Source organism: Callorhinchus milii, unplaced genomic scaffold (genome assembly GCF_018977255.1).
Source record: "Callorhinchus milii isolate IMCB2004 unplaced genomic scaffold, IMCB_Cmil_1.0 Scaffold3, whole genome shotgun sequence".
Lineage (NCBI taxonomy): Eukaryota > Metazoa > Chordata > Chondrichthyes > Chimaeriformes > Callorhinchidae > Callorhinchus > Callorhinchus milii.
Genome location: NW_024704744.1, coordinates 89,800,779 through 89,826,125, shown reverse-complemented (window position 1 = coordinate 89,826,125; position 25,347 = coordinate 89,800,779). Strand labels below are relative to the sequence as shown.

At 41.8% G+C, this 25,347-nt stretch overlaps 1 protein-coding gene across 9 annotated transcripts in view; it reads right to left on the bottom strand.

Moving 5' to 3' along the window:
• The window catches only part of LOC103187627 (serine/threonine-protein kinase MRCK alpha), a 237,968-nt gene that overhangs the window by 146,037 nt on the left and 66,584 nt on the right, over positions 1-25,347 (bottom strand). For all 9 annotated transcript variants that reach the window (XM_042332763.1, XM_042332762.1, XM_042332765.1 and 6 more), the window contains one exon: positions 82-173. In XM_042332763.1, the coding sequence (XP_042188697.1) occupies positions 82-173 (92 nt within the window). The remainder of the gene's footprint in view (positions 1-81; positions 174-25,347) is intronic.

Genomic DNA, 25,347 nt, shown 5'->3' with positions numbered 1-25,347 from the left:
AGCTGGGTACCTAAGGATTTCCAAAGAACAACTTATGCACTCACAGGAGGCTGCCACTGAGGTGGAGCCAAGAATGCTTACCTCACCAAAGGCCCCGCGACCAATCACTTTCAGGATTTCAAAGTCTTCCTTGTGAAGTCGCATCTGCTTCACCTTAACAGAGAAAGGTTTGGCTGAAATAGAGTGAAAAAAACAAAAGAGCATTACTCCACTTGAAAGGAACGCTGAAAAGGAAGTGCTGGAAGGTTGTACATCAAAGGAGCTTCTGTTGACAAATTGTTTGCAACTTGTTGCAATGGGCTTTAACAGTAAAGGAGTCTATACAACAACAACTACAAAATTACATTTATAGAGAGCCTTTCACGTCGGGAGGATGTCCCAAAGCACTGATATAATTTGAAGCACTGACACTTTGATCTATTACTCTATGTCATTTACAAGTTGATACTCAGCTTTCGAGGGGAGAAGTACAAAATTCATTTAAACCTTCAATTCAAATGCAATGGATGCTGTCCTCATATTATGCCTTTGCTACTGCATTCATTGCTCTCATTTTAAACATAAATGTGTGGCAAAGATTTCCATTTACATCAACAGCAATTAAAAAACATCCTTAACCAATGGCCTAGATTTATTGGATGAAAAAAAAAGCTCACAACAATAACTTGCACTTATATAGCACCCTCCACGCAGGGGGAGAGAGGTATGTGGGTCTCCTCAGAGCTGAACTGGCTCCAAGGTGGCATGCCTGGCAATGGAATGTCGGAATCGAGCCAGGCCTCTGTGATGGTATCTAGTCCTGTTCCTAAGCCAGGCCGGGGCGCAGTATTCCAGGGCACTGCTGATGACAGCACGCCCAGCCTGGCTCATCGGTAGGACCTGGAAAGGTAGACCAGTCACTGGGGCTGGGAGTCATCCCACTGAGTTCCTGTTAACCTTGCAAGCCAAAGCCCGAATGGGTAGTGTGGTCCTAGCAATGGGAAAACTTGCCAGATAGCAATACCAATGGCAAGCTATACAGTTTTAGCTGGTTAGATTCCAACAGTTACCCCAACGCACACTCTGGGGTCCCCAAGCCATGGCTCTTGCAAACCTGCGCCCAATACTTTCCAGAATTAGGTAAACAGGATGTGTCCCTCCAGGGAGAGAGTGTATATTCCATTCCAGCAATCTATCACTGGGATTTTCATGTGTAGGTGGGATGCATGGAAATGTTAGTTCAGTTTGGATACTTGAGTATGGTGATGTGTCATGTGTCAGACACCCGACTGACCCCAAAAAAATCCAGTGGACCAGATTAGAAACGCCTTGCGTTTTTAAAGCATTCATCATGCAGAAAAGTCTTAAAGTGTTTGACAATATTTACTGTCAAATATAGTAGTTGATTTTGTAGACATAAATGACACCATTTTACACACAGCAGCAAGATTCCACAAACAGCCATGAAGTGAATGACTAATATTATCTGGGTAATTGTTGGCCCAAAGACTGGAAGACAGAAACTCTTCTCTTTTCGAATAGTGTCATGAAAGCTTCAACGTCCAACTGAAAACGCAAACAAGGCCTTTGCCCAATAATAATTCTTGGATTTGATAAAGTGCCTTATCACATCTTCGAGACGTCTCAAAGTGCTCACAGAATACACTGTAAAGTGAATTGACTGTATATTTTGTGAGCGAAACCTGGCAGCCAATTGCATACAGCAGTGTCCCACTAACAGTCGTGGATTGAATGACCATATTATTACTAGAGGAAGGTCTTGAGATGTGCCTTGAAGGAGGCAAAGGAGGGAGCAAGATGAAGAAAGAGTGGGATGGAGTTCCAATGGGTGGGGCCAGAGACGGTGCGTAATGGTTGATATGGGATTAGCCGGTGACAGAGGTAGGAAGGAGCAAGGACGAGGAGAGCTTTGACTGTGAGGACGAGGATTTTGAACTCTATCCTCTGGGGGATGGGGAGACAGTTGAGGGTGGGGGTGATCGGGTCACAGAGACTAGTTCGCGAGAGGACAAAACAGTGTAAAACAGAATTTTACAGCATAGAGGGATGCAATTTGACCCTATTATTTTTATTCTCTGAAAGTGCCATCTCCCCTGACTCTTTTTGCTGCGTACTCCTTCACATTTTTCTTTTTCAAATAGCTACCAACTTAGACTAGTGGAAATGGTTTCTCATTATTTATCTTGGGGATGGCTAACTTGCGGCTTGAGTGTCTATTTCACCTGTGCGTAATAGGGCCCACAGGCCACAAGTTGGCCATCCCGGATGTAACTTATCTCTCCTCTCAACCCCTCTGTTCTAATGAAGATAAACCTCAAAGGATTGGCAACCATTCTCTGCAGTCTCACCAGCATCTAAGATCCAAGTGGCAATCGGACGAGATGCCAGGAATTGTATGGCGCTTTTTAAATTTAATGACACATATGGGAGACAATCCATTCCGTATGAAGTCCACGATTGATGGCGGGGGATGGGGGGAGAGAAGAAGGAGAAGAGATGGAGGTTTTGATGGTGAGATTGGATTCCAGTGTTGAGTATAGCCTGAATGGTCTTTCAGTTGTTGCTCATAACACTCAATTAAAGCACAGTAAATGGGCTGCAATAGTTAATCACTATTAAGTGCTTTGGCCAATGTCCACTATGAGATATGCCACTGGAAAGGAAACAGACTGAACTGCTTCATGAACTGTCTGGTTATGCATTATTAAAAATCAATGTAATTATAAAGTTGCAATCTGTGTATTGGATTCAGGCAATGGTTATCGGTGTCTTAGCATTATTCTCTCTGAACACCTTGATGAGATGGCTGCCTTGTAATCAGTCCGGGCGTCCATTACACTGTTAAAAAAATGTCATAGCATTGGACATTCAGGACTCCCACAGGAGAGATTAATTTTCTAGCCTGGATTGATATTCCAAACTCAAATTTCTTAGAGAGGAGAAGATTAAAGATTAATCTCAATTCAGTTATTTATGAGGGGTGTGAGGGGGAGGGGGGGTTGGAACGTGAGCTATGAGGAAGTCTTTGGCTGCTCGGTGGGGGGGGGTGAGAGTGGTGGTGGGGGGGGCGGAGAGGAACAGAATACAGTTGCTAAAATTTCTCCATTTAATTCTGCATGCCAACGATATAGAAACTTAAATTACAATAATATTTCTATAATACTGTTTAATAAATCCTCTCCTTTGCCTTTGTCATAACCATTTGCAGAAAAGCAGCAGTGAATGGAAATTGTTGCATAAATCATCTGCTAGCAATGTGAACAATGTGCGGAGCGTACACTCAAATATTTTCTGCAACTAATGTTCCATTCCATCTATGGTGTCACCTATGCCATACACTTTGAAAGGCTTTACAGCTCTTGTAGCTGTTAAATAAGGCATGTTGTAGTGCCGGATTTATGAATCTAAAGGATAGTGTGGTAACAAAGCATATGAATAGTCCAAAGTTCTGTGCTGAGGAGGCAGGACAATAGATTTTTATCCTTCAGCTACGTTAATTTACACATAGAAAATCAAAACATGGAAATCAAGGCACAAGATGAGGAGTACAAAGAAATCAGATGTTGCTTGCAAATATAGTAAATTTACATAGAAAAATGACTCAAAACACTTTATAGAAATGGAATGAGTATCTGAACAGGATAGGAGATGAGGATAGGGAGCTATGTGGAAGGATTTAGGGAGAAAGGCTCAGAGTGCAGGGTCAGAAAGGCTTAAAATGTCATTCCCCCAATGGAGGGATGGAAGACATGAAGCAGGACCGAGTTGGCTAGATAGGGCAATAGAACCAGAAGAGATTAAAGAGACTGGGCAAAACCAGGAGGCATTTGAAGCTAAGAACAAATATAGCCCTTCTGCTTAAGAGCTAGTGAAACCGGGGAAGGATGGGAGTGAATGGCTCCTGGAGGCTTGTGCAGAAGAGAATGTGGGCTGTGGAGGTCTGGATGATCAAGAGTCTGTGAGGGATAGAGTTGGGAAGGCTACCGAGAGAGGCATCAAGATCAAAATCTGGACTTGACAAAGTCATGGGTGAAGGTAGAATTGGGTGTCACATACATACATGTGGAAGAAGACCTTGTGCCTGCAGATGATACAACCAAGGAGTAGATAATGAAAAAGATTGAAACAGGAACAAAAGCTGCAGAGACAAGAGGCTTAGGGATCCTGAAACTCTTAAAAACATTCCAGTGCTCTGAGACACTATCCTGCCTGAAGGGCACTGTATAATTGCAAGTTGCATATCTCTAATGTACATTTCCAGAGTAAAACTGGAGGAATGTGCAGACTGGAGAGCGTTGCTCAATCAAACAAACAGGATTGTGCTTCCATTTTGAAACATAAATTCAACCCAAATCCTCAAAGAATAGTTTATAATGTAATAATAAATAATCCTTGTATTTGATATAGTGCCTTATCACGTTGTCGAGGCGTCTCAAAGCGCTTCACAAGATATATTATAAAATGTATTGTGTGGATGACACGTGCATGTGGCAATGTGACAGGTACAACAGTATTGGTAGCAGACATACACTACAACATTTCCTGGTTCATCCACAAGTGGGGAAGTTTTTTGTGCCTTTTTAAAAAATGTCTTACAACTCGGTGGAGGGACGGACAATACTGGGGTTTTCATGCTTTTGTAGCAATATTTAATATTTGTTTCACATGCCAATATTTGTCAATATAGAACACAAAGTCCCTACAATGTAAATTTGGATGATTCTTTAACATAACCTGATGTAATCACTGACTTTGAATGGTAGGCTATTAATTGATTATTATTGTGAGGTTACATATTTTGGGAGGATGAATGCAGAGAACAAGTATACAACAGGAGGTAAATATTAAAAGGAGTGGAAGACCTGAGAAACTTACAACACCTTGCATTTATATAGTGCCCTTCATGTGGGATAGCATCCTGGTAGCGTCTGACGCCAACCCAGTGGGAGAGGGAGGGGGGAGGTGACCAAAAGCACGGTCAAAAGGAATGGCTTTAAGCTAGATTTGAAAGTGGGGAAGGCAAAGGGATTGAGGAAGAGAGTTCCAGAGTTTTGGGGCGTCATGGCTGAAGGTACGGCCACCACTTAGGGGTCAACATAAATAAATCCTTAAAGGTAGGAAGTCAGGGGTTCAAATTTGTCGAAAATTAAACATAGATATAGAACACAATTTCATCTGGAACCCCACGTTAATTTAAAAAATAATGGTTCTCTCCTTTCTAATCCCATTTTCCAACTCTTTCCCCGATTCCCTTTAGATTTTCATGTCTTCAAGTGTAATCCAAGACGGAGGTGACAAACGAGAGACAAAACCTGCCATAAAGTATGAATCATCACAGTGAGCTAAAAAGCTCCATAAAGCCGATGAAAAAGTATGATTTTATTTGAGTTTATTCTATCACCCAAACTTCTGTAAATAGTTTGTGAAATACAAAGAGCAGCATATTAGCTAGCTAAACAAACACAAATCACAAAGCTGCCTGAAATGACAGAACACCAAATGTGGGCAAGCTCAGAGGCTCAATAAATAAATGGTGCAACATAGCCAAGCACAGATTATTTTTCCCATGGAACATTGTACATATAAGGACAGTTATAACCACTGCCAAATAACCTAAACCTTCACATTTCTCTGTCAGCAAACTACAGTATGGGGAAAATTTGACCACTACTGAACATAGCAATGTAACCTCACTTACAAACAGTAATTACCCTATTAATTCTGAAATGTCACGTCACCAAAGCGTGAAGAAATTTTGAAACTGTACGGTTGGGAGTTTTAGAAGTTAGGATTGAAAGACAAAAATTACAATTTAGACAACTTAAATGCACCCTCATTTAAATGATGAATTCCATGATATATAAAAATAACTTCTCATGAAACTATCTCAAATCACTTCACAGAAATAAATCTAAAGTCACTGGCAGCCACTTTGCACATGTTTAAAACCCACAAACAGTCATGAAGTGAATGACTAATAAAGAGAATTTTTGGCTATAAAACTGGAGAAATTCTCTTGTCTTTTCCTAAGTGTCATAAGATTTTAATGTCAGAATAGACTCGGTTTCATCTGAAGGACTCCTCCCCAGTCCTGCGCTTTGAGATGTCTCAAAGACGTGATAAGGCACTATATCAAATGCAAGGATTATTATTATTATGCACTCAATAGTGATGTGGGTCTTGAACCCGCAAGCTTCTGACCCAGAGGTGAACAAGCCACTGATTGAAGCCATCTCCTTGGGATGTGGAAAGGGCTTCATTTTATTTCCTCTTCCATCACACATCTCTCAAAACTTAAAAGCAGTCCACATTCATGTAACAGAAAAATATTATACCAGCATGATCTGAATTAGTTTATTCCTCTGGTGCAAGGTAACATCCTAAAAATAAAGCAGTATGCACGCAAACAAGAATAAATTCCAAATAATGTTCAAAATAATCCTTGCATTTGATATTGAGTCTTATCACGTTATTGAAACATAGCAAAACGTTTCACAGAATATATTGTAAAGTGAATTGACTGTATATTTTGTGGGCAAAACAGCCAATTGCATACAGCAGAGAACAAAGTGTTCTAAAGCCTGTACAAAAAAAAATGTTTTTTTTTCAGGAATTCTACTTGTGTGCGTTTCTGAGTGTTTGAGTCATGGAGTGTTTGTAGCCATTGGTTATAATATCATACTATACAGAAATAGACTATTCAACTCAAATGTGTGCCAGTGTTTTTTCCATGAGGCCTGCTCCAAATCCTTTAATATTCATTTGATATTCTCGTTTAGTGGAATTTTTGTGCTAAATGTTAAACATTGAGTCACGAGACACCTCAGTCGTCAGTCACCAGTATAAAATATATTTAAGTATAAAGAATAAGATGCTGGCAATGTGAAATTTTGTTGTTGTTTACGGGGGGTGGGGTGTGGGGTGCAAATGTCCAGTCACAAGAGGAAAGCTGAATTTGTTCAGTCATCTAAACTGATTCTCTGGACTCCTTTTATTGTGAAAATATCCACAGTTACCAGTGCTCAACATTCTTCAATTTTGTGAACTTGGATCCAAAGCAAATAATCCAAACATTGATAGTATTTTGTATAGCTTTTATTCCATTGAAACATAAAGGTTCCCTCAATTACTTTCAAGAGCAAAGACAAACAAATCAGCTAATCAGTCCAGCAAAATCAGAAACAACAAATTGCATTTACACAGTGCGTTTCATGTCAGGAGGACGTTCCAAGGCCCTGAATAATGAGGGGTTTGTACTCGAGCTGCGAATTGGGATCAGAGAGGGTTGGAGGAGGTAGGATAACCAAAGGCACGGCCAAAAGGAAGATCTTGAGACGGGCCTTAAAGGAGGAAAGGGAGGGGGTGAGGAAGGAGCTCCAGGATGGATTTCCAGAGGGTGGGGGCAGAAAGGCTGAAGGCCTGACTGCGTATAGTGTGGTGAGCAGGCCAGAGGAAGTGGACAGATTGGTGAAGTTTTAATAGGTCACAGAGGTAGGGAGAGTATAGACCATGGAGGGCTTTTAAGGCGAGGACAAGTATCTTGAACTTGATCCTCTGGAGAATGGGGAGCCAGTGAAGCCAGGCAGAGATAAGGGTGACGGGTTCACGATGCTGAGAAGGCATGAGCTGCAGAGTTCGGAATAATCTGCATCTTGAAGGGGAGGTTTGGGAAGTCTGGAGAGCATGGAGTTAGCACATCTCCCACTAAACCCATAATTAGAAAAATGAAAATCTGTTTTGGGAGAATTTGGTTGAGGGAGGAATAATAGTCAAAATAGCAAGACAATTTGTTCGACTCAATTACAATCAAGTGCAAAGGCAAAAATCAGCTAATCAGTCCCAGCAAAATCAAAAACAACAAATTGCATAATTGGTAAACTAGCCAGATCACTATCCTATTGCCACATCAATATAACAGCAACTCATAAGTGAATATATTCACATGAACACTGGATTGGGCTCAACTGTATAGATCCTACTTCAATCTGCCTGCCAAGATTAGGTTTACACTGAAAAAAACAAACAGAAATTTGTCAGATGTCAGCATTCAGCAAGAATCCTGGAAGACAATCCTTGCACTTGACAAGACCTGAGAGAGTCAAAACATCTCAAGGCACTTCACTGTCAAGTGTTGCGACTACTTGTAGGCAAATGTGGCTGCCATTTCAGCCACACAAGTTCTCACAAAAAGCTGCCAAGACTGTCAAGTGAATGGCCAATTTATCTGGAAGCTTGTTGCCCAGGATACTTTTCAAATAGTGCAACTGGATATCAATCTTTAACCTCCACTAGTACATGCTGTCTAACTTTTCATCTGAAGGACAGCACCTTTCAGTATTGTACCAACTTAGACTGTGAGCTAAAGTCTCAATATGAGTCTTGAATTCCTAAACTATGGAACAGTGATTCGAGAATCAACAACTGAAGCAGACTTATTGGGAAGAGGGAAAATGAGTGGGAAATAGAAAAAAAAAACTTCCACTTAAAGCTTTCACAAGAAATGTTAGGAGGTGGGGGCTTTTTAAACAGTGCAAGCATTACAACAGCACTCTTTATGAAGGTAAGCTGTAGAAAAACATACAAAAACTGTAGAAACCATAAAATGCTCTTCTTGTAGCTTTAACAGCTAAGCTACACAGGCAGCAAAAGGTTCAAATGTCCTTCAAGGCTAAAGCTCTAGTTTTGATGGGTTCTCTGGTAAGAAGCCCAAAAATTATTTTGAAAAACATTGAGGGATGTGATGAAACATCTGGATGTGGTATTCATCACTAACAAGGCAATAACTGAATCGCTGCCAATGACATCATTGTGAAATTCAAAAATTTGGGGCATTTCCTGAGTAGAACAAAGAAAAAGCAGCCTTAAAGGGCCTTATATTGGTATGTATATTTTACAACTCTGAAAAAATGTAACTTTAAATCTTCATGAAGTTTTAAAGAAACAATTTGAGTTGTTCAGCAGACAGGTGTTGCTGGATGGAGTACAAGTTAACCTGACCGACTCCTCTCTTTTCATAATAGTTTCTTTAGCTTGATGACCATCCAGACAAGACCTCGCCTGCATCCTTATCTGGTACAGTTCCTCCTCCCCTCATCATTTGCTGCACTGCAGTGTCACTTTATTACACTTTAAACTTACATGATCCTCTAAACCTTCTGACTGAGAGGCTAGAGTGGAATCAACAAAGCTAAAGTGACAGAAACTAAAGTCTTTCGTAGAATGTGCGCAATTGGCTGCCTCAATTATTTCATTTCCTGCTCTGTTTCCTGCTAAATGAATGTCAATTCAATCAGAGTTTAAATCCACCAAACCCAAGATTGGCCAGTTTGACCCTTTGCATTTCTTCTTCCTCCTGTATCCAATTGCACAGGAGACAGATACCAATCTTGGAAGAGTTCAGCATGCAGATAGTTAGCTTTTAATATAAATTTCAAGCAATTAAATACCCCTCAAAATATATCCTTTTGTGCACCGCCCCTCATGAAACAGTACAAGTATAAGTAATTTACATAGGAGTAGTGAATATGTGGAGTGTACAACCCAGGCAGCCTGTGGAGACAAATTGTCAGCAAATTCAGTGGGGTTCTTAAACTATTGATTTCAAATTTTATCAATCATTACTGCTTAAATCAAAACTGTTAAGTGGTTTAAATGGTTTGGTTGTTTTACCCTCACATGTGAAGGAAACATAGCATGTAGATGAGACTGAGAAAGTAGATCAGCATTCAGCAATCTTTCATGGCAGACACTGTTGAGGATGGTGACAATTCGCAGCATTATCTCTGACATCCTCTGCGCTTCAATCTTCCAAATGACAACACTGTCAATAAATACACATTCTGAGATTGCACATGTCCATCATGAATTGCCCTTAGTTGGTCTTATTTCAAATCACACATGTGCTTAATCCCAGGGCTGGTCTATGATATCATGAAATGTCTGACTTCAAGAGTATTGCATCTTCAAACAAACAAGAAATATTGTTCCAATAAAAAGTTGTATTTTTGGTTTAACTTTATTTTTAAAAAATTGGATTTGATAGCACTTATGCCTAAATATCTCAAAGAACCTCACAGGAAATTGCTGTCAGGTCCTGTCAAGTGTAGACTCGCTATTTATGGGCAAATGAAGGAGTCAATTTGCATTCAGCAAGGTCCCAAACATTCCTATCCAATTAAGCTGGAGTATTACTGTCCAGGATACCAGGAGAAACTCTTTTTTCCTCCCCAAACAGTGCTATAGCATCTGTAACATCCACCTGAATAGACAGACAAGACCTCAGTTTAACATCATATGTGAAAGCTGAAATCTTTGACAATGCAATGCTCCCCACGTTTCTGCCACAGGAGTGTATGAATGAAAGTCTTGACTGTGGGGCATCTTCCGACTCAAGAGGCAAGAGTGCTTCTGACTAAACCAAGCTGACACTGCTTACTGAAACACAGAAGAAGGAACATAATTTTTTTTGCGGGGGGGTGTAGAGGAACCTACAGAATTATTCATAATTGTGGATAACTAAGAGTATGCTAGCTCAGGCGGCCTTCCCAATTCTTCCCTTCACAAGCCGCAGATCATCCAAAACTCCGCAGCTTGTGTACTCTCGTGCCCCAGGCTCCGCGACTCCATCACTCCCACCCTCGCCCGACTCCACTGGCTCCCCATCCCCCAGTGGATCGAGTTCAAGATCCTCGTCCTCACTTCAAGGCCATCCATGGCCTTGCCCCCTCCTACCTCTCTGACTTGCTGACTCCCTACCAACCTGCCCGCTCCCTCCGTTCAGCGGGCCCTGGTCTGCTCCGTGTCTCCCGCCGACCCCACCCTACCATCAGTGGCTGGGCTTTCAGCCTCTCTGCCCCCACACTCTGGAACTCCATCCCACGGTCCCTTTGCCTCGCTTCCTCCCTCGCCTCCTTCAAGGCCGGGTCAAGATCCTTCTCTTTGATCGTGCCTTTGGTCGCCCTCCCACCTCTCTGCCTTCCCTCACCCCTACACCATCCCTCCCCCATGCTCGGGTCCCGACACCTGACTGTTCAACACTTTGGGATGTCCTCCTGACGTAAAAGGCGCTCTATAAATAACTTTGTCCCTTTGACCCTAAACTAAAAAGTATACAGGAAACTGTCTCTTTTTTTTTGACCATTTAGCAACTTGCCGAATAAAATTTAGATGAGCGAAGAGGCTTTAGGACTTTAGAAGCTCCACCAGCACTAAGTTCATTCCATTAACTTCCGCTGGCAACACACCCAGTGGTTAACAGGCAGGGAGCAGCCATCTAGATTTCAAGAACAAGTTTACATTGACCATCAATAGTGTGATTTAAATCCACAAAAATGATAACTCTTCCCTTCAGGTCAGCTCTGAGAACAGTAGGAAAAGCTAATTCTATTCATAAGATCAGGCTGGTGGGGCTTCTGAAGTCCTAAAGCCGCTTCACTCATCCAAGTTATTATTCTGCACGTTGCTAAATGGTCAAAAAAAAAGAACCAGTTTCCTGTATACTTTTTAGTTTAGCTAACATACTCTTAGTTATCCACAATTATGAATAGTTCTACAGGTTCCTCTCCCCACCTCCCAAACAGAAATTGCTGTCAATACCAAAAACAATTTTAGGCAAGGCCTGAAGACAGCAGTGGAACTTTCCCACACCAGCTATAAACCCTGTCATAAGGTGCTTCGCTAAACCACGAGTTTATTATAATAATCCTTACATTTAATATTCTTACGATTTCTAGACGTCTCAAAGCACTTCACAAAATAAATTGTAAAGTGAATTGACTGTATACTTTGTGGGTGAAACGCAGCAGCCAATTGCACACAGCAGTGTCCCACAAGCAGTCGTGGATTGAGTGACCAAATTATTATTTTGAAGGGATTATTACCCTTGGAAAAGCGATCCGCCAATTCACTAACAACCAAGTTCCTATTTACTGCTCGGTAAACAGAGGAGTGTGGAGTAAGGAAACTTGCCCAACATTTCGCCCTGTCCGGGAACAATGCAGTGGCTACCAGTAGTGCATTTTAGGCTTACCACATGCACTAGCTATAGGCTAGTCAGCTATGAGCTCTATCACAAGCACTTCTTGTACTAGAAACACAAGTGGTTGGGCCTGGCCGACCCGTTAAAACACTGTGCAGGAAACCAGTCAGGCCATACTAGGAGCTGGAAGTGGTGTCAGCAACAATATGGATCCACAGGAGGCCTTTCTTTTAAAAACCCAAAACATCACATTATCTTGCAAGATCTGTACGTGGCAACACAGTTCAGCTTACCTCACAAAATTTCAAACAGGAATAAGCCAAATAGACTGGGTAGTTCAAAAGGGTCATGAAATATTCTTGCCAAAGATTTAGAATTACTGTACTGGCAAGAGATGTATAATTCACGTGTGTCCTTGCCTGATATACATTCTATTCTGACATATAAACTTTAATGCAGGTTTATTTCTAGACCATTGCTTTTCTGAATAAATCATTAAATTAGGTCCCTCTGCCTCGTGTTTCTGGAGGACAAAAGAAAAAGATGAGAAAATATTCAAAGCAGATTAGAAGTTGGCAGCATTCTTACTTCTGAGTCACAGTTGTGGGTTCAAGTCACAAGACTTTGAGATGTCCCGAGATGCATTTGAGATGTGTACAACACCCAAATCTACATTTCTTCCTCTAGCCATGACCACAATGTTCTGTCCACTTGTTTACCTAGCAGTAAGTAGGAACCCGGTTGTCAGTCGATTGGCGGATCGCTTTTCTGGGGGTAATAATCGCTTCAAAATCAAAATAATAATTTGACTGTTAATAATAATCCATGACTGTTTGTGGGGACACTACCGCACTGCTGCGTTTTGCCCACAAAGTATATAGTCAATTCACTTTACATTTTATTGTGTGAGCGCTTTGAGACGTCTCAAAGATGTGATAAGGCAGGATATCAAATGCAAGGATTATTATTATAAAATGCCCACGTGATGCCCACAGCTTGACCAGGATTGGTTTATAATAATAATAATAATCCTTGCATTTGATATAGCGCTTTTCATGTCGGGAACACACTGTAAAGTGAATTGACTGTATATTTGTGGACGAACGCGGCAGCCAATTGCAGATTGGTGTCCCACAAAACAGTCGTGGATTGAAAATGACCAATTTATTACTGTTTTTGGTGGGATTATTATTAGGCTCTGTGTGGAGTAAGGAAACTTGCCCAAGGTTTCGCCCTCTGCCTGGGATTGAACTCAGGTCTCTCACTTGCAAAGCAAGTGCTCTAACCACTGAGCTACAGGACTCCACAAGGACTCCAGGTTTGGCCGCAGGCCTCAACGGAGCTGCCACATGTCAGTGGTGAGTACAGAACTATTGTTAATTTTTGTTTTATTGATTATAAAATTCACTTTTATTCATTTTAAATTTTAGTGAATATTAATTTTTACTTATTTTATTAATTTTAAATGTAAGGATTAGCAGTTAGTCAGAAATCCAACTTGCTGGAACGGATCTCTACCCCCCCATTCGTCCGATTAGCCGAAGTTTAGTGCGTAAATACAAACTGTCACTATTGCTGTCATCGGGTATCAAGGCCTGAATGAGCGCCAACTTTCTGCAACTGAATAGTTGGCTCCCGTCAACATCTTCTCAGCTGTGGCAAACTTACTGAGCATTTCTGGCCTATCCTCAGATGCAATGAACCTGTACGCAATCTCATCATCAGGTTTGACTCCGTTGTCCTTTCTACCCCATAACCCATCCATAACCAGGCTTACTTTCCTCCACCTCCAACCATACATCCCGCCCAATGCAGCTAAACCCCTCCTCCCCAACTCCATCATTCACAAAATCCAGTTGATTCAAAACTCCACCACCAGTATTCTCACTGGTACCAAGCTCCACACCCCCATCACCCCAGCCCTTGCCTGGCTCCTTGTTGCAGTACAGGTAGATATCAAGATTCTCACACTCACCCTCAAATCAGGCCCACTGCTCCACCCACCCTTCGCTCAGCCGGCTGTGGCCTTCTGGATGTCTCTCTTCCCCTTAGTTTTACCATCGGCGACCATGCTTTCAGTCACAATGCCCTGAAACTCTGGAACACCCTTTTTCACCTCCCTTTTCAGCATCAAGATCCGCCATCCTTAAGTGCTCCAAGATGCTACTCCTTGTGAAGGTGCTATATAAATGCAAGTTGTTGTTCTCCCAATGTAAACGGCCTTAACTAAATGTAAATTGTCCTGTAAGTCTCAATATTGGGTCTTATACCCAAAGTTTAAGACAGACATTTAGTGAAATACTGGGGGAATACAACATCGTCTCAGGCTGCTTTTCAGATGAGATGTTATAACCATCTGTTCAGTTGGTGGACATTGGAGTTCTCCAGGTATCTTCTCACTTGCAAGGCGAGTGCTCTAACCACTGAGCTACAGGACTCCCTAAAAGGCTGTGTTTGCAATTTTTTAAAAAGTATATAATTTCGGTAAAAGCAGTGACAAGTGAATGGATCTGTATACCAGCACGAACCTGGGTTTGATTCCCAAAAGGCAAAACCTTGGGCAAGTTTCCTTACTCCACACGCCTGATAATAATCCCTCAAGAAAAAAAATTGGCTGCCGCGTTTCGCCCACAAAAACGCAGTCAATTCACTTCACATTATATTCTGTGAAGCACTTTGACAAGTCTAGAAAATGTGAAAAGCGCTATATCAAATGCAAGGATTATTACTATTTATTATTTCTGCTTTGTATGGCTCAATGCTACATCATGCAGCGCTTTTACTACCACACAAGGCCATCAGTGGAGCCAGATCAATTGAACCTCGCCACCAAGTATAACCTACTTTCATATCGGGAGAACAACAACTTGCATGTCAACCTAAAATAGAAACGATAAGGTTGTTTTCTCCCAGGTTAAGGCACTTTCAGTTAACAGAATTTTTAAATCAGTCACTAACAATGTCAGTTGCAATTTGATCTGTTGGCATTTTGCTATTAGGATGTCTTGATTAAAGTTACCACAAATATCACAACCATTTCTCCAGGGAGAACAACCCAAGCAGTTTGCACTAACCATAATCACAAAGGACAATTAATGAAGCGACCACCACAGACGTTCAGGGACTAGAGCTAGTTCTTTTTACTGAAACAAGATGAAATAGTGAAAGCAGACAAAAACAGAAATCAAAACCAATATTTTCTTCCCTCCTCCACTCTTTAACTTGCTGCCACAGTTGGGCATCATGGGATGAGTGCTCTATGGCTCCTCTCTTCAAATCCTCACTCTTCCCATCCGAGTCACTGAACAGTGACTATTGGAAGGCTATTTCAGCCACTCACAACAGTACCCAAATTCTGTCCTCCCCCTCTTTCCTCCTCCCAAAAAGCTCAGACCCTCCCCCAAGCACTATTCCAACATCAGAATGATCAAGAATCAAACTTGCTTGAGGTGACTGAGCCTAAGCTATTGAAATCAAGATGGAATCGAAGATAGCAGATCAGAAGGATTTTTTATTGCTACAATATCAGCCATCCTGGTCTAACATTGATTCTTCATTACCATGTTCCGATTCACAGTCCAATAAGAACAACAACAAGATTACATTTGTATAGCGCCTTTCACGTTGGGAGGACGTCCCAAGGTGCTAGACAGAGTACAGCATTTACCCGAACTGGGGTTGGGGGGGTAAGGGAGGGGATGGGAAGGGGGGTGGCCGATTGCATGGTCTTGAGGAGGGTCTTGAGGCAAGCTAGGGAGGGGGCGAGGCGGAGTGATTGGGGGATGGAATTCCAGAGGCTGGGGGCAGAGTGGCTGAAGGCTCTCCCGCCAATGGTGGGGCGGGTGGGTCAGGGGATGTGGAGCAAGCCGGAGGCGGCTGAGCGGAGAGAACGGACGGGTTGGTAGGTTTTTAGGAGGTCGCAGAAGTAGGGTGGGGCAAGGTCATGGAGGGCTTTGTATGTGAGGACCAGGATCTTGAACTGGATCCTCTGAAGGATAGGGAGCCAGTGGAGTCAGGCGAGAGTGCGGGAGAGGACACGGGCTGCAGAGTTCTGGATTATCTGCAGTGTGTGGAGGGAGGAGTTGGGAAGGCCGACAACCAGGGCGTTTGCATAGTTGAGCCTGGAGGTGATGAAGGCATCAACAAGAGTTTCAGCGGCCTGAGGGGTGAGGAGTCGGGCGATGTTACAGAGGTGAGGGAAGGCAGAGTGGCTCATGGCTTGGATGTGGGGATGAAAAGACAATTGAGGGTTGAACAAGACACCGAGGTTCCTGACTGACTTGGTGAGTTGAAGTGTGCAACCATGGAGGTTGATGTTGCCAGAGCCTGAGGTACCAAGGTGCTGGCGCGAGCCAATCAGGAGGGCATCAGTCTTGTTCACGTTCAACTGTACGAAATTTGCTCTCATCCAAGACTTGATGTCCGACAGGCAGTCTGTCAGGACAGCAGTGGTCCTGGAGTTGAGGGTGGAGGCAGAAAGATAGAGTTGGGTGTCATCCGCATACATATGGAAGTTGACCCCATGTTTGCGGATGATGTCACCAAGGGGGGAGCATGTAGATATTAAAGAGGAGAGGGCCAAGGACAGATCCCTGGGGGACGCCAGACGTGACAGTGCGGGGGCTGTAGGAGAAACCGTTAGAGGCAACGAGTGGAGACGGTGAGAGAGATAGGAATCAAACCAGGCAAGGGCAGGTCCGCAAAGATTGAGTAAAGCGGAGAGGCGGTTTATGAAGATGGGAGTGGTCGATAGTGTCGAAGGCGGAAGAGAGGTCGAGGAGGACAAGGAGGCAGAGGGAACCTTGATCACAGATGTTCAGAATGTCATTGGTGACCCAGTCCAACACATAAAGTTAGCATTAAAACTAACGATAAGCACTATAGCCATCAAGAAGGTTTGGACAGGTTGAAGCTTTTCTCTTTCGACTTGAGATGATTGAGCAGGAGGTGTTTTTAAGATTTTAAAAGGATTCAATAAGATGGATATTAATAGGGCGTTTCCACTTGTTGAGTACAAAACAAAGGGATACAATTATAAAACAGCTAATAGATCTAAAAGGGAGTATCAGGAGGAACTTCTTTACACATAAGACGGTGAGAATGTGGAACTCAATGTTCGGAGTTGCAGTTGAAACAAAAAGCAACAATGTATTGGTTGTAGATGTAGAGGAAATCAAATGCGAGATGGTGAAATAAAAATAATCCTTGCATTTTCACGTCTTCTAGACATCTCAAAGCGCTTCACAGAATATACTGTAAAGTGAATTGACAGTATATTTGTGGGAGAAATGCAGCAGCCAATTGTGCACAGCAGTGTCCCATAAACAGTCGTGGACTGAAGTGACCAATTTTTATTATTTTTTTCTTGAGTGATTATTATCAGGGGTATGGAGTAAGGAAACTTGCCCAAGGTTTTGCTCTGCTGGGAATCGAACTCAGGTCTCTCGCTTATAAGGCGAGTGCTCCGACCACTGAGTTACAAGACTCCGCAAGAGGGTATAAGAGAGAGGAACAGGAGGGGTGGTGGCTCATGCTGAATATAAATACTACCAAGGACACGTTTGGCCGAATGGCCCATTTCTGTGCCTTTCTTTACAAAACTCAGTAGCTAAGGGCACACAAAGCTGGGCGTGATGATTTCATGCTGAAACACATATGAATAGAGGCCTTCACAATGCAAGCTGCTAGATGGTTATTTGATCAAAGTTTGTGCTGGAAGGTAGGTAATAGCTGATAGGATTGAGTGATATCACCTTTGCAATACCTGATGATCTCACTTTGCTAAAATGTCCAGCAAGTCAATCAACAGAGCTCGGGAGTACAATTGCAACCTTTGTATCAACTTTAGCGGTGACTAGTTAATCCAGCTATTTGTAATTCAGCAGTTTTAACAATCCAGCGGGGATTCCCATGCAAACGCCCATTCATTCGCTAAACATGGATTGCTTATGCAGTAAACTCGGCCCCACAATAAAAGGTGGTTTTTTCTTGGCTCTGCCCATTATTCATGCCTTTTAAATCCCAGATTCAGAATGAAATGCTTCTTTACAGAATGTTCAAACAGAACAGAGACTGAGTTTGAGTTTTTAACATTTTACACAAGTTTATACAAGCGTGTGTTTTAGGAACAGTTTCATTCCTAACATTTCATCAAGTTCCTTGAACTTTAGAATGTAGAAAAAGCTCCATCGTTCTTCATAATGATGTTTTTCTCCACATGAACCACAGTCTAATTCCACTTGTGTCTCAGCTGTAGTTTGTGGAGGACACAGTTATAAATAGTTTGAAAGTTCCCACTACATAATTAAAAATGACTTAAAAAGTGTGCACAACATATACAGTCATTTGACTTCACAGAATATTCTGTGTAGCGCTTTGAGACGTCTCAGCGACACGATAAAGTGCTACATCAAATGCAAGGATTTTTATTATTGTTAGTAGTATTAGTATTAAAGGGCATTTCCTCCCCTCTCCTCCCTCAAGAGAAAATAGTTGTAATAAAATGATAATAATCCTTGCATTTCATGACATCTCAGAGCGCTTTGCAGATTTACTATAAAGTGCAGAGACTGCATTTTGTAGGTGAACAAGGTAGCCAATTTGCACACAGCAATGTTCAGTTTTACTCAGAAGTACTTTCCATTTAAATTCTTGAATTGTACTAAAAAGTTCAGTATAAGTACTTTTTATAAAAAAAAGGACAAAGGCTGAAACTAAATGGAACAGAGCATAAGAACTTTTTTTTTTACTAAGCGCAACTCATTTATTGGATGATGCAATGGAAGTTTTGGATTAAACATCAAACAGCCCCAGCACTTCAAGTTTCGCCACCCGATAAAACATAAAACAATTTAAATAAGCCTTAAAATGAGATACAAAAGCTCATGAAATTGACGTTACAACATTTTGCTAAAACCCTGGAATTTCAAGGCTGTTTGGGGTACACTGATCAAAACTTAAAACAATGTACACCAAACCCCAGATTGACTTGAAATCACTCTAAGGTAGCCATCATTCTACACATATACATATTCAGATTGCGTTAATATAATAATCCTTACATTTAATATAGTGCCTTATCACATCATCGAGACGTCTCAAAGCATTTCACAGAATATACTACAAAGTGAATTGACTGTATATTTTGTGGGTGAAACGCTACAGCCAATTGTGCACAGTAGTGTCCCACAAACAGTTGTGGATAAAGTGACCAAATTTTAAAAATTATTAAAGGGCTTATTTCCCCGGAAAAGCGATACACCAATCGACAACAACCAGGTTCCTACTTACTGCTAGGTAAACAGTGGCATGTGGAGTAAGGAAACTTGCCAACGTTTCACCCTGCCCGGGAATCGAATCCAGGTCCTCTCGCTTGCGAGGTGAGTGCTCTAACCACTAAACTCCAGTGTTGTGAAGGATTGCAAAACTGGGGACTTTTTGAATAAGGAAAGCCTAACCATCACATTGTGAATTCTACTTTTGAAGACATTGAAAGCAAAGTATGAGGGTCCTGGAATCAAATGGTGACAGGTCTCAAAGTGGCCGGCTACGAGGACCTCCAGTATATGTCTCTACAAACACAAATATAATGAAATGCATGCTTCGGAGTTTCAATTTTGCACTTTACTTAACAAGCAATGGTACTCGCTCTGCCCAACATACTTTTCTATCCCAACTCGCAGCACAGAAGCTCTAGGGACTCAATTTATTACTAGGCTGCCAACATTCACATTGTTAAATTAAAATCACCTGTACTCAACCTGTACCAGGTGATCAATGCGTCACTAAAGCTGTATTTTTCTAGACATTAATGGAAGCAGCAGCCTCTGCAGCGTTTATATTGAGGGTGGGAGATACGTACTCATGCACATCATTGCAACACTTGCTACTTTTACCTCAGCATCACAAGATTATTGGTTCAAGCCCAACATCGAGACTTAAACTCATAGGCCAGACTGACATTCAGAACAGTACAGGGTCCGTTGCATTGTTGGAGTTCCTTCAATGAACATTAAACTGAGGTCTAATTTATCTACTCAAGTGGACGTTAAAAATCTCACAACACTATTCCAAAAGAGAAAGGAGTTTTTCTTAGTGATATGGCCCACAATCATCACAGATTAATTGGTCATTCACTTCATATAAAATTAATACTCTGTGTATTGCTGTGTAAGAAAGTCTTGATTAGGAATAGTCACTACACTTGACAATAATTATCTATTTAGACCTTTGAGATGTTAATGTGACAGTTAGCGACATTATACCAAATGCTAAATTTTTTACAGTGAGAGGGATAAGGGAAAATTTCTCTTGTCTCACTCTCATGAACTATTGAGCATTTCAGTTACTTGAGCAGTGGAACAGTCCCTTGGCATCATAACATGATGGCAAGTCTCATGGAGCAGCAACATCGTCACAAATTTAATGTATTCTAATGTAAATCAAGCTTAGCTCTTCCACCCTTTGGCTACACATTAATTTTGCAAGTTCAAACACAATCTAAGTAGCGGGAGCTCAGCACCAGGTCAAGTATTATTGTGCATTTTTGCAGTTTCAGACTGAAAGATTATGTAAGAGAACAGCTTCAAACTCATACAGCCAGTTTTCATTTTAAAAAAGAAATTCATTTCCCCAAGAAATAATTTGGAAGCCAACTTTCCAGTCTTCACATACATTGTGAAGTACTGTAGCTCAGTGGTTAAAACTCTTGCCTCACAAACGCGAGGTTCGATTAAAGCTGGGTTCGACTCCCGGGCAACATTAGGCAAGTTTCCTTACTCCACACGCCTCTGTTTACCTTAAGCAGTTAGTCGATTGGTGGATCACTTTTCCGGGGGGTGATATTCCTTTCAAAAAGTAAATAATCATTTGGTCACTCAATCCACAGCTGTTTGTGGGACACTGCTGTGCACAATTGGCGCCCACAAAATACTGTCAATTCCCTTTAAAGTATATTCTGTGAAACGCTTTGAAACGTCTCAAAGACGTGATAAGGCGCTATATCAAATGGGGAGGAGAGGAAAAAGGTAGAAAAAGTTAAGCGGGGGTGGGGATGGGGGGGGGGAATCTCCTTGGTGCTGGGAGCTAGCAATGGAATATCTAAATCAACTTGATCCTTTGCGGCAGCTTCCTGTGTCAGAACACCAGGAGAAACTTACTTTTTTCCCCCCCAATAGTGTAGTAGGATCGTTATGATCGTACGACACTATTCTCAATCAACTCTTAACGTGAAACAATTCAAAACTGACTAATTTTATGGCTGTTGATAGCTACACTGAAGTGAAAACTGATTGATAATGCAAGATTCAAATCCACCATCAAAACAAATACCAATCCTTCTTCACTTGTACAATGTGGTAACTTTCAGATCTGATACAAAGGGTCAATCTACAGTACCAAAAGTACAGAAGATCTTCAGCAAATCAAACATATTAAAGTACCTCTTTTAAAATGTACATTCTTTAGATATGGAATCTGAAGAATTTTATGTCTTCCAATGGATGATTACTGCAGTAAATTCACTCAAATCAAGTCATTATGTCCACATCTGAGTAACAAGCAGACATTTCAGAATTGAGGATACATTTTGAATTCCAACTTATACAGACCGAGAGAAAGCACACTGTATCTTTCAAAGGACATTTCCACCCACCATCTTGCAAACTTCTGGGACTGTAGCAAGGAAACTAGCGCTCAAGACTAAAAGGCACATGTGATCTTAAACCTGCCTGATCCACTCAACTTCTATCCCACACCTGATTTCAATTTAAAAGGATATCAACGTAACCTTTCACAGCATTCAAAGTAAAAGTGCACAAATTAGTCTTCATAATATCTCTAGCTATGCTAGAGCTATGGAAGCTACAAGTGTAAATGAAGGATATAGTCCATTAATACCATAACTCTGGCTGAAGAGGAAATTCAGTTTGGTCTACCGGAAGCCATTTGTATTGTTATAGATCACGGGTCTTTTTAAACTCTGAATAAATGCAGTCTTAAAAACTGTAGCAAACAGATGTCTGGGACAACGTTACTGTAAGACTTCAACGTAATCAAGAAGTTCACAGGATATCATAAAAATATCTCGGTCCTGATGCCCTGCTTTGCAAATATAGACAAATCACGCTTCTTTGTATGTGTACTGGGAAAATGGCGCAGGAAAGTAGTCCCTTCATGAAACTTGACAGGTGTAATCAGAAAGCTTACGAGCATCACAGATTATACTTTGGTGCTAATCATCCTGAACAATGGGTACACAGAGCAATTCCCAGTAAGAGGTCAGTCCTCCCATTAGTTATCGCTGAAACCTTTATTTCACAGCAATTGGCAAGTGCTATAATTAGACAGATTTTGATTTAAACTAGAGAATGGAGGAGGCATTAAGTATTAGTAATAGTAGTATTATAATAATATTTGCATTTGAATTAGCGCCATATCATACCTTCAATGTCTCAAAGCCCTTCACAGAATATACTGTAAAGTGAATTGATTGTAAATTTTATGGGAGAAATGGGCAGCCAATTGTGCATAGCAGTGTCCCACAAACAGTCGTGGATTAAGTGACCAAATTATTTGGCTAGATAAACAGAGGCATGTCGAGTAAGTAAACTTGCCCAATATCTTGCCCTGCCCGGGAATCAAAGCCAGGTCCTCTCGCTTGGGACCCGAGTGCTCTAGAATCAAGAATTAAATCAAAAAATTGTATTTTATGGACCGACCAGAAAGGCTGCCCAGCACTGGTTTAAAGAATAGCTGAGGGTTCAACAAAATGTTGAGGGTCTGCATGAGTACCATTAATTGGAGTGAGCAATGAACTCTGTGATGAGAGAAGAGCAGGATAGCCTCAGTTTTGTTGACAGGATATGAAATCTCTTGGTTCACTGTCTTCCCTTTCAATCATATTCTTCTCCGACCTACTATCCCCCTACCTACCCGCCCGTACCCTCCGTTCCTCTGGCTCCGGTCTGCTCCACGTCCCCCGCCCCAACTGCTCTACCATCGGTGGTCGGGCCTTCAGCCTCTCAGCCCCGAGACTCTGGAACTCTATCCCCCAGTGCCTTCGCCTCCTCCTCCCTTTCCTCCTTCAAGGCCGGTCTCAAGACCTTTCTCTTCGACGTGCCTTCAGCTCTCCTCTTGACTCTCTACCCCCTCCTCGCTCCCTCCCTTCCCTCCCCTCACCTTGACCATTTCCCCCCTGCTCGGGTCCTGACCCAACTGTACAGCGCCTTGGGACGTCCTCCCGACGTGAAAGGCGCTCAATAAATGGAATCTTGTTGTTGTTGTTGTTCTCTCTTGTCGCTAGTCAAGATAGTAATAATAATCCTTGCATTTGATATAGCACTTTATCACGTCTCAAAGCGCTTCACAGAATATACTGTAAAATCAATCGACTATATATTTTGTCGGCGAAACGTAGCAGCCAATTACACACGGCACAAACACTTATGGAATAAGTGATTAAATTATTATTATCTTTAATATAATTTATTTTTGATGGGATTATTTACCCCAAAAAAGCGATCCGCCAATCGACTAACAACCAAGTTCCTACTTACTGCTAGGTAAACAGAAGGGTGTGGAGTAAGGAAACTTGCCCAACATTTCGCACTAAGTTACAGGACTCCACGGATGGCTCAGAACAGGGGAAAAATAAAATTTTTCATAAATTTTGTCTGTTTTTTGCTGCTGGAAAAACAGTTCCTAAATTCAGGCAGAATAGCAGGGATTCTGCGCTCATTTACTTGTGATGTCCTCTGCCCCTCGCAGCCCCCGCACCCACTGCTCAATTTTTTTAAAAAACAGACATCATCCGCATTGCTCCATTAGTGACACGTAATGCATTTGCCAGGGGCAAGACGATAATGATCTACAGTTTGAATGCGCAAGAGAGGCCAGAGAGAAGTAGAAGAAAGCAGTTACTATAATTAAATTTCTAGTAAAAAAAGAACTTATAAGATTTTTTTTAACCTTGAAATTAACCCATTTACTTGTGCTGAACTTTCTAATATTATACAATACAGAATTACAACAACTTACATTTGTATAGCACCCCTCACACAGGGTAGAGTCTCAGAGCGCTTGACAGTGGCGGAGCACGACGCCGAGCCGGGGGAGGTAACCATAGGCATGATCGAATTGGAAGGTCCTCAGACACGACCTGAAGATGGGAAAGGAAGAGGCAAGGCAGAGGGATAGTGGAAGAGTGTTCCAGAGTGTCAGGGCATAGTGGCTGAAAGCGCGGCCACCAATAATGGTACGGAGGGCACGAGGGGAATACAGGAGGCCGGAGCCAGCCAGCGGAGGCAGTGGGTTGTGGGGTATGCAGAAGAGGTAGGGAGGTGCCAGGACATGAAGGGATTTGAAAACGCGTGTGAGAATCTTGAAATGGATCTGTTTGGAGATAAGGAGCCAGTGGATCCTGGCTAGAACTGGTGTGATGGTGTGAGCCGCCTTTCCTCCCTTAAATTTTTTTTTTTAAAAATCGGTCACTTCAATCCACAACTGTTTGTGGGACACTGCTGTGTACAATTGGCTGCCGCGTTTCGCCCACAAAACATAATCAATTCATTTTACAGTATATTCAAGGATGTGATAAGGCGCTGTATCAAATGCAAGGATTATTTCTATTATTACTACTAGCCATGTATTGCTTTATCTACACATATCCAAACTTTGATATACTGTGTTCCAATTACATGTATGGTCACAATATCCTTGAAACGCCTGGCAACACCCATTCATTCCATCAGCATGACCAGCTGTCACATTTGTCCTCTGTGCAAATGTGCTGACATCCCTGTGCTGTCTTCACAAGTGGAATTCCTACTGTCCAAGCAAATCTCTAAGCGGTGAGTATGCTGACACAGCACACCTCATGTGCAGCTTGTAATGTAAGGATACGGTACCATTTCAGCAATCCCAATTCAGCAGCGCTCACATTTCATCTTCTGAATTCCTCAGTGAATCAGTTTGGGGCCAATCAATATTCTGCTGATATTGGGGGCTAATGTGCACAATTCTTTATGGGTATTCACATAACTGGTTCAAAAATAATGCACAATTAATCAAGAAACTGTCCAATAACTACCTACATCCTAAATAAACGTAAAATAAAGTATTTTACAGAACAAGATTAATTGGAAATTAAATGAATATTATGAAAAGGCTGTGGGTTTCAGAAAAGAAAAACAATAGCATAAAGTGAGAGTCTCGCCCGCAAAATGGGGGTGGGGGGGGTGGCGGAGAACTAGCATAATAATAATTCTTGCATTTGACACAGCGCTTTATCACATCATTGAGACGTCTCAAAGCACTTCACAGAATATACCGTAAAGTGAAATAAAAACAGAAGTCGCTGGGAACAGCAACAG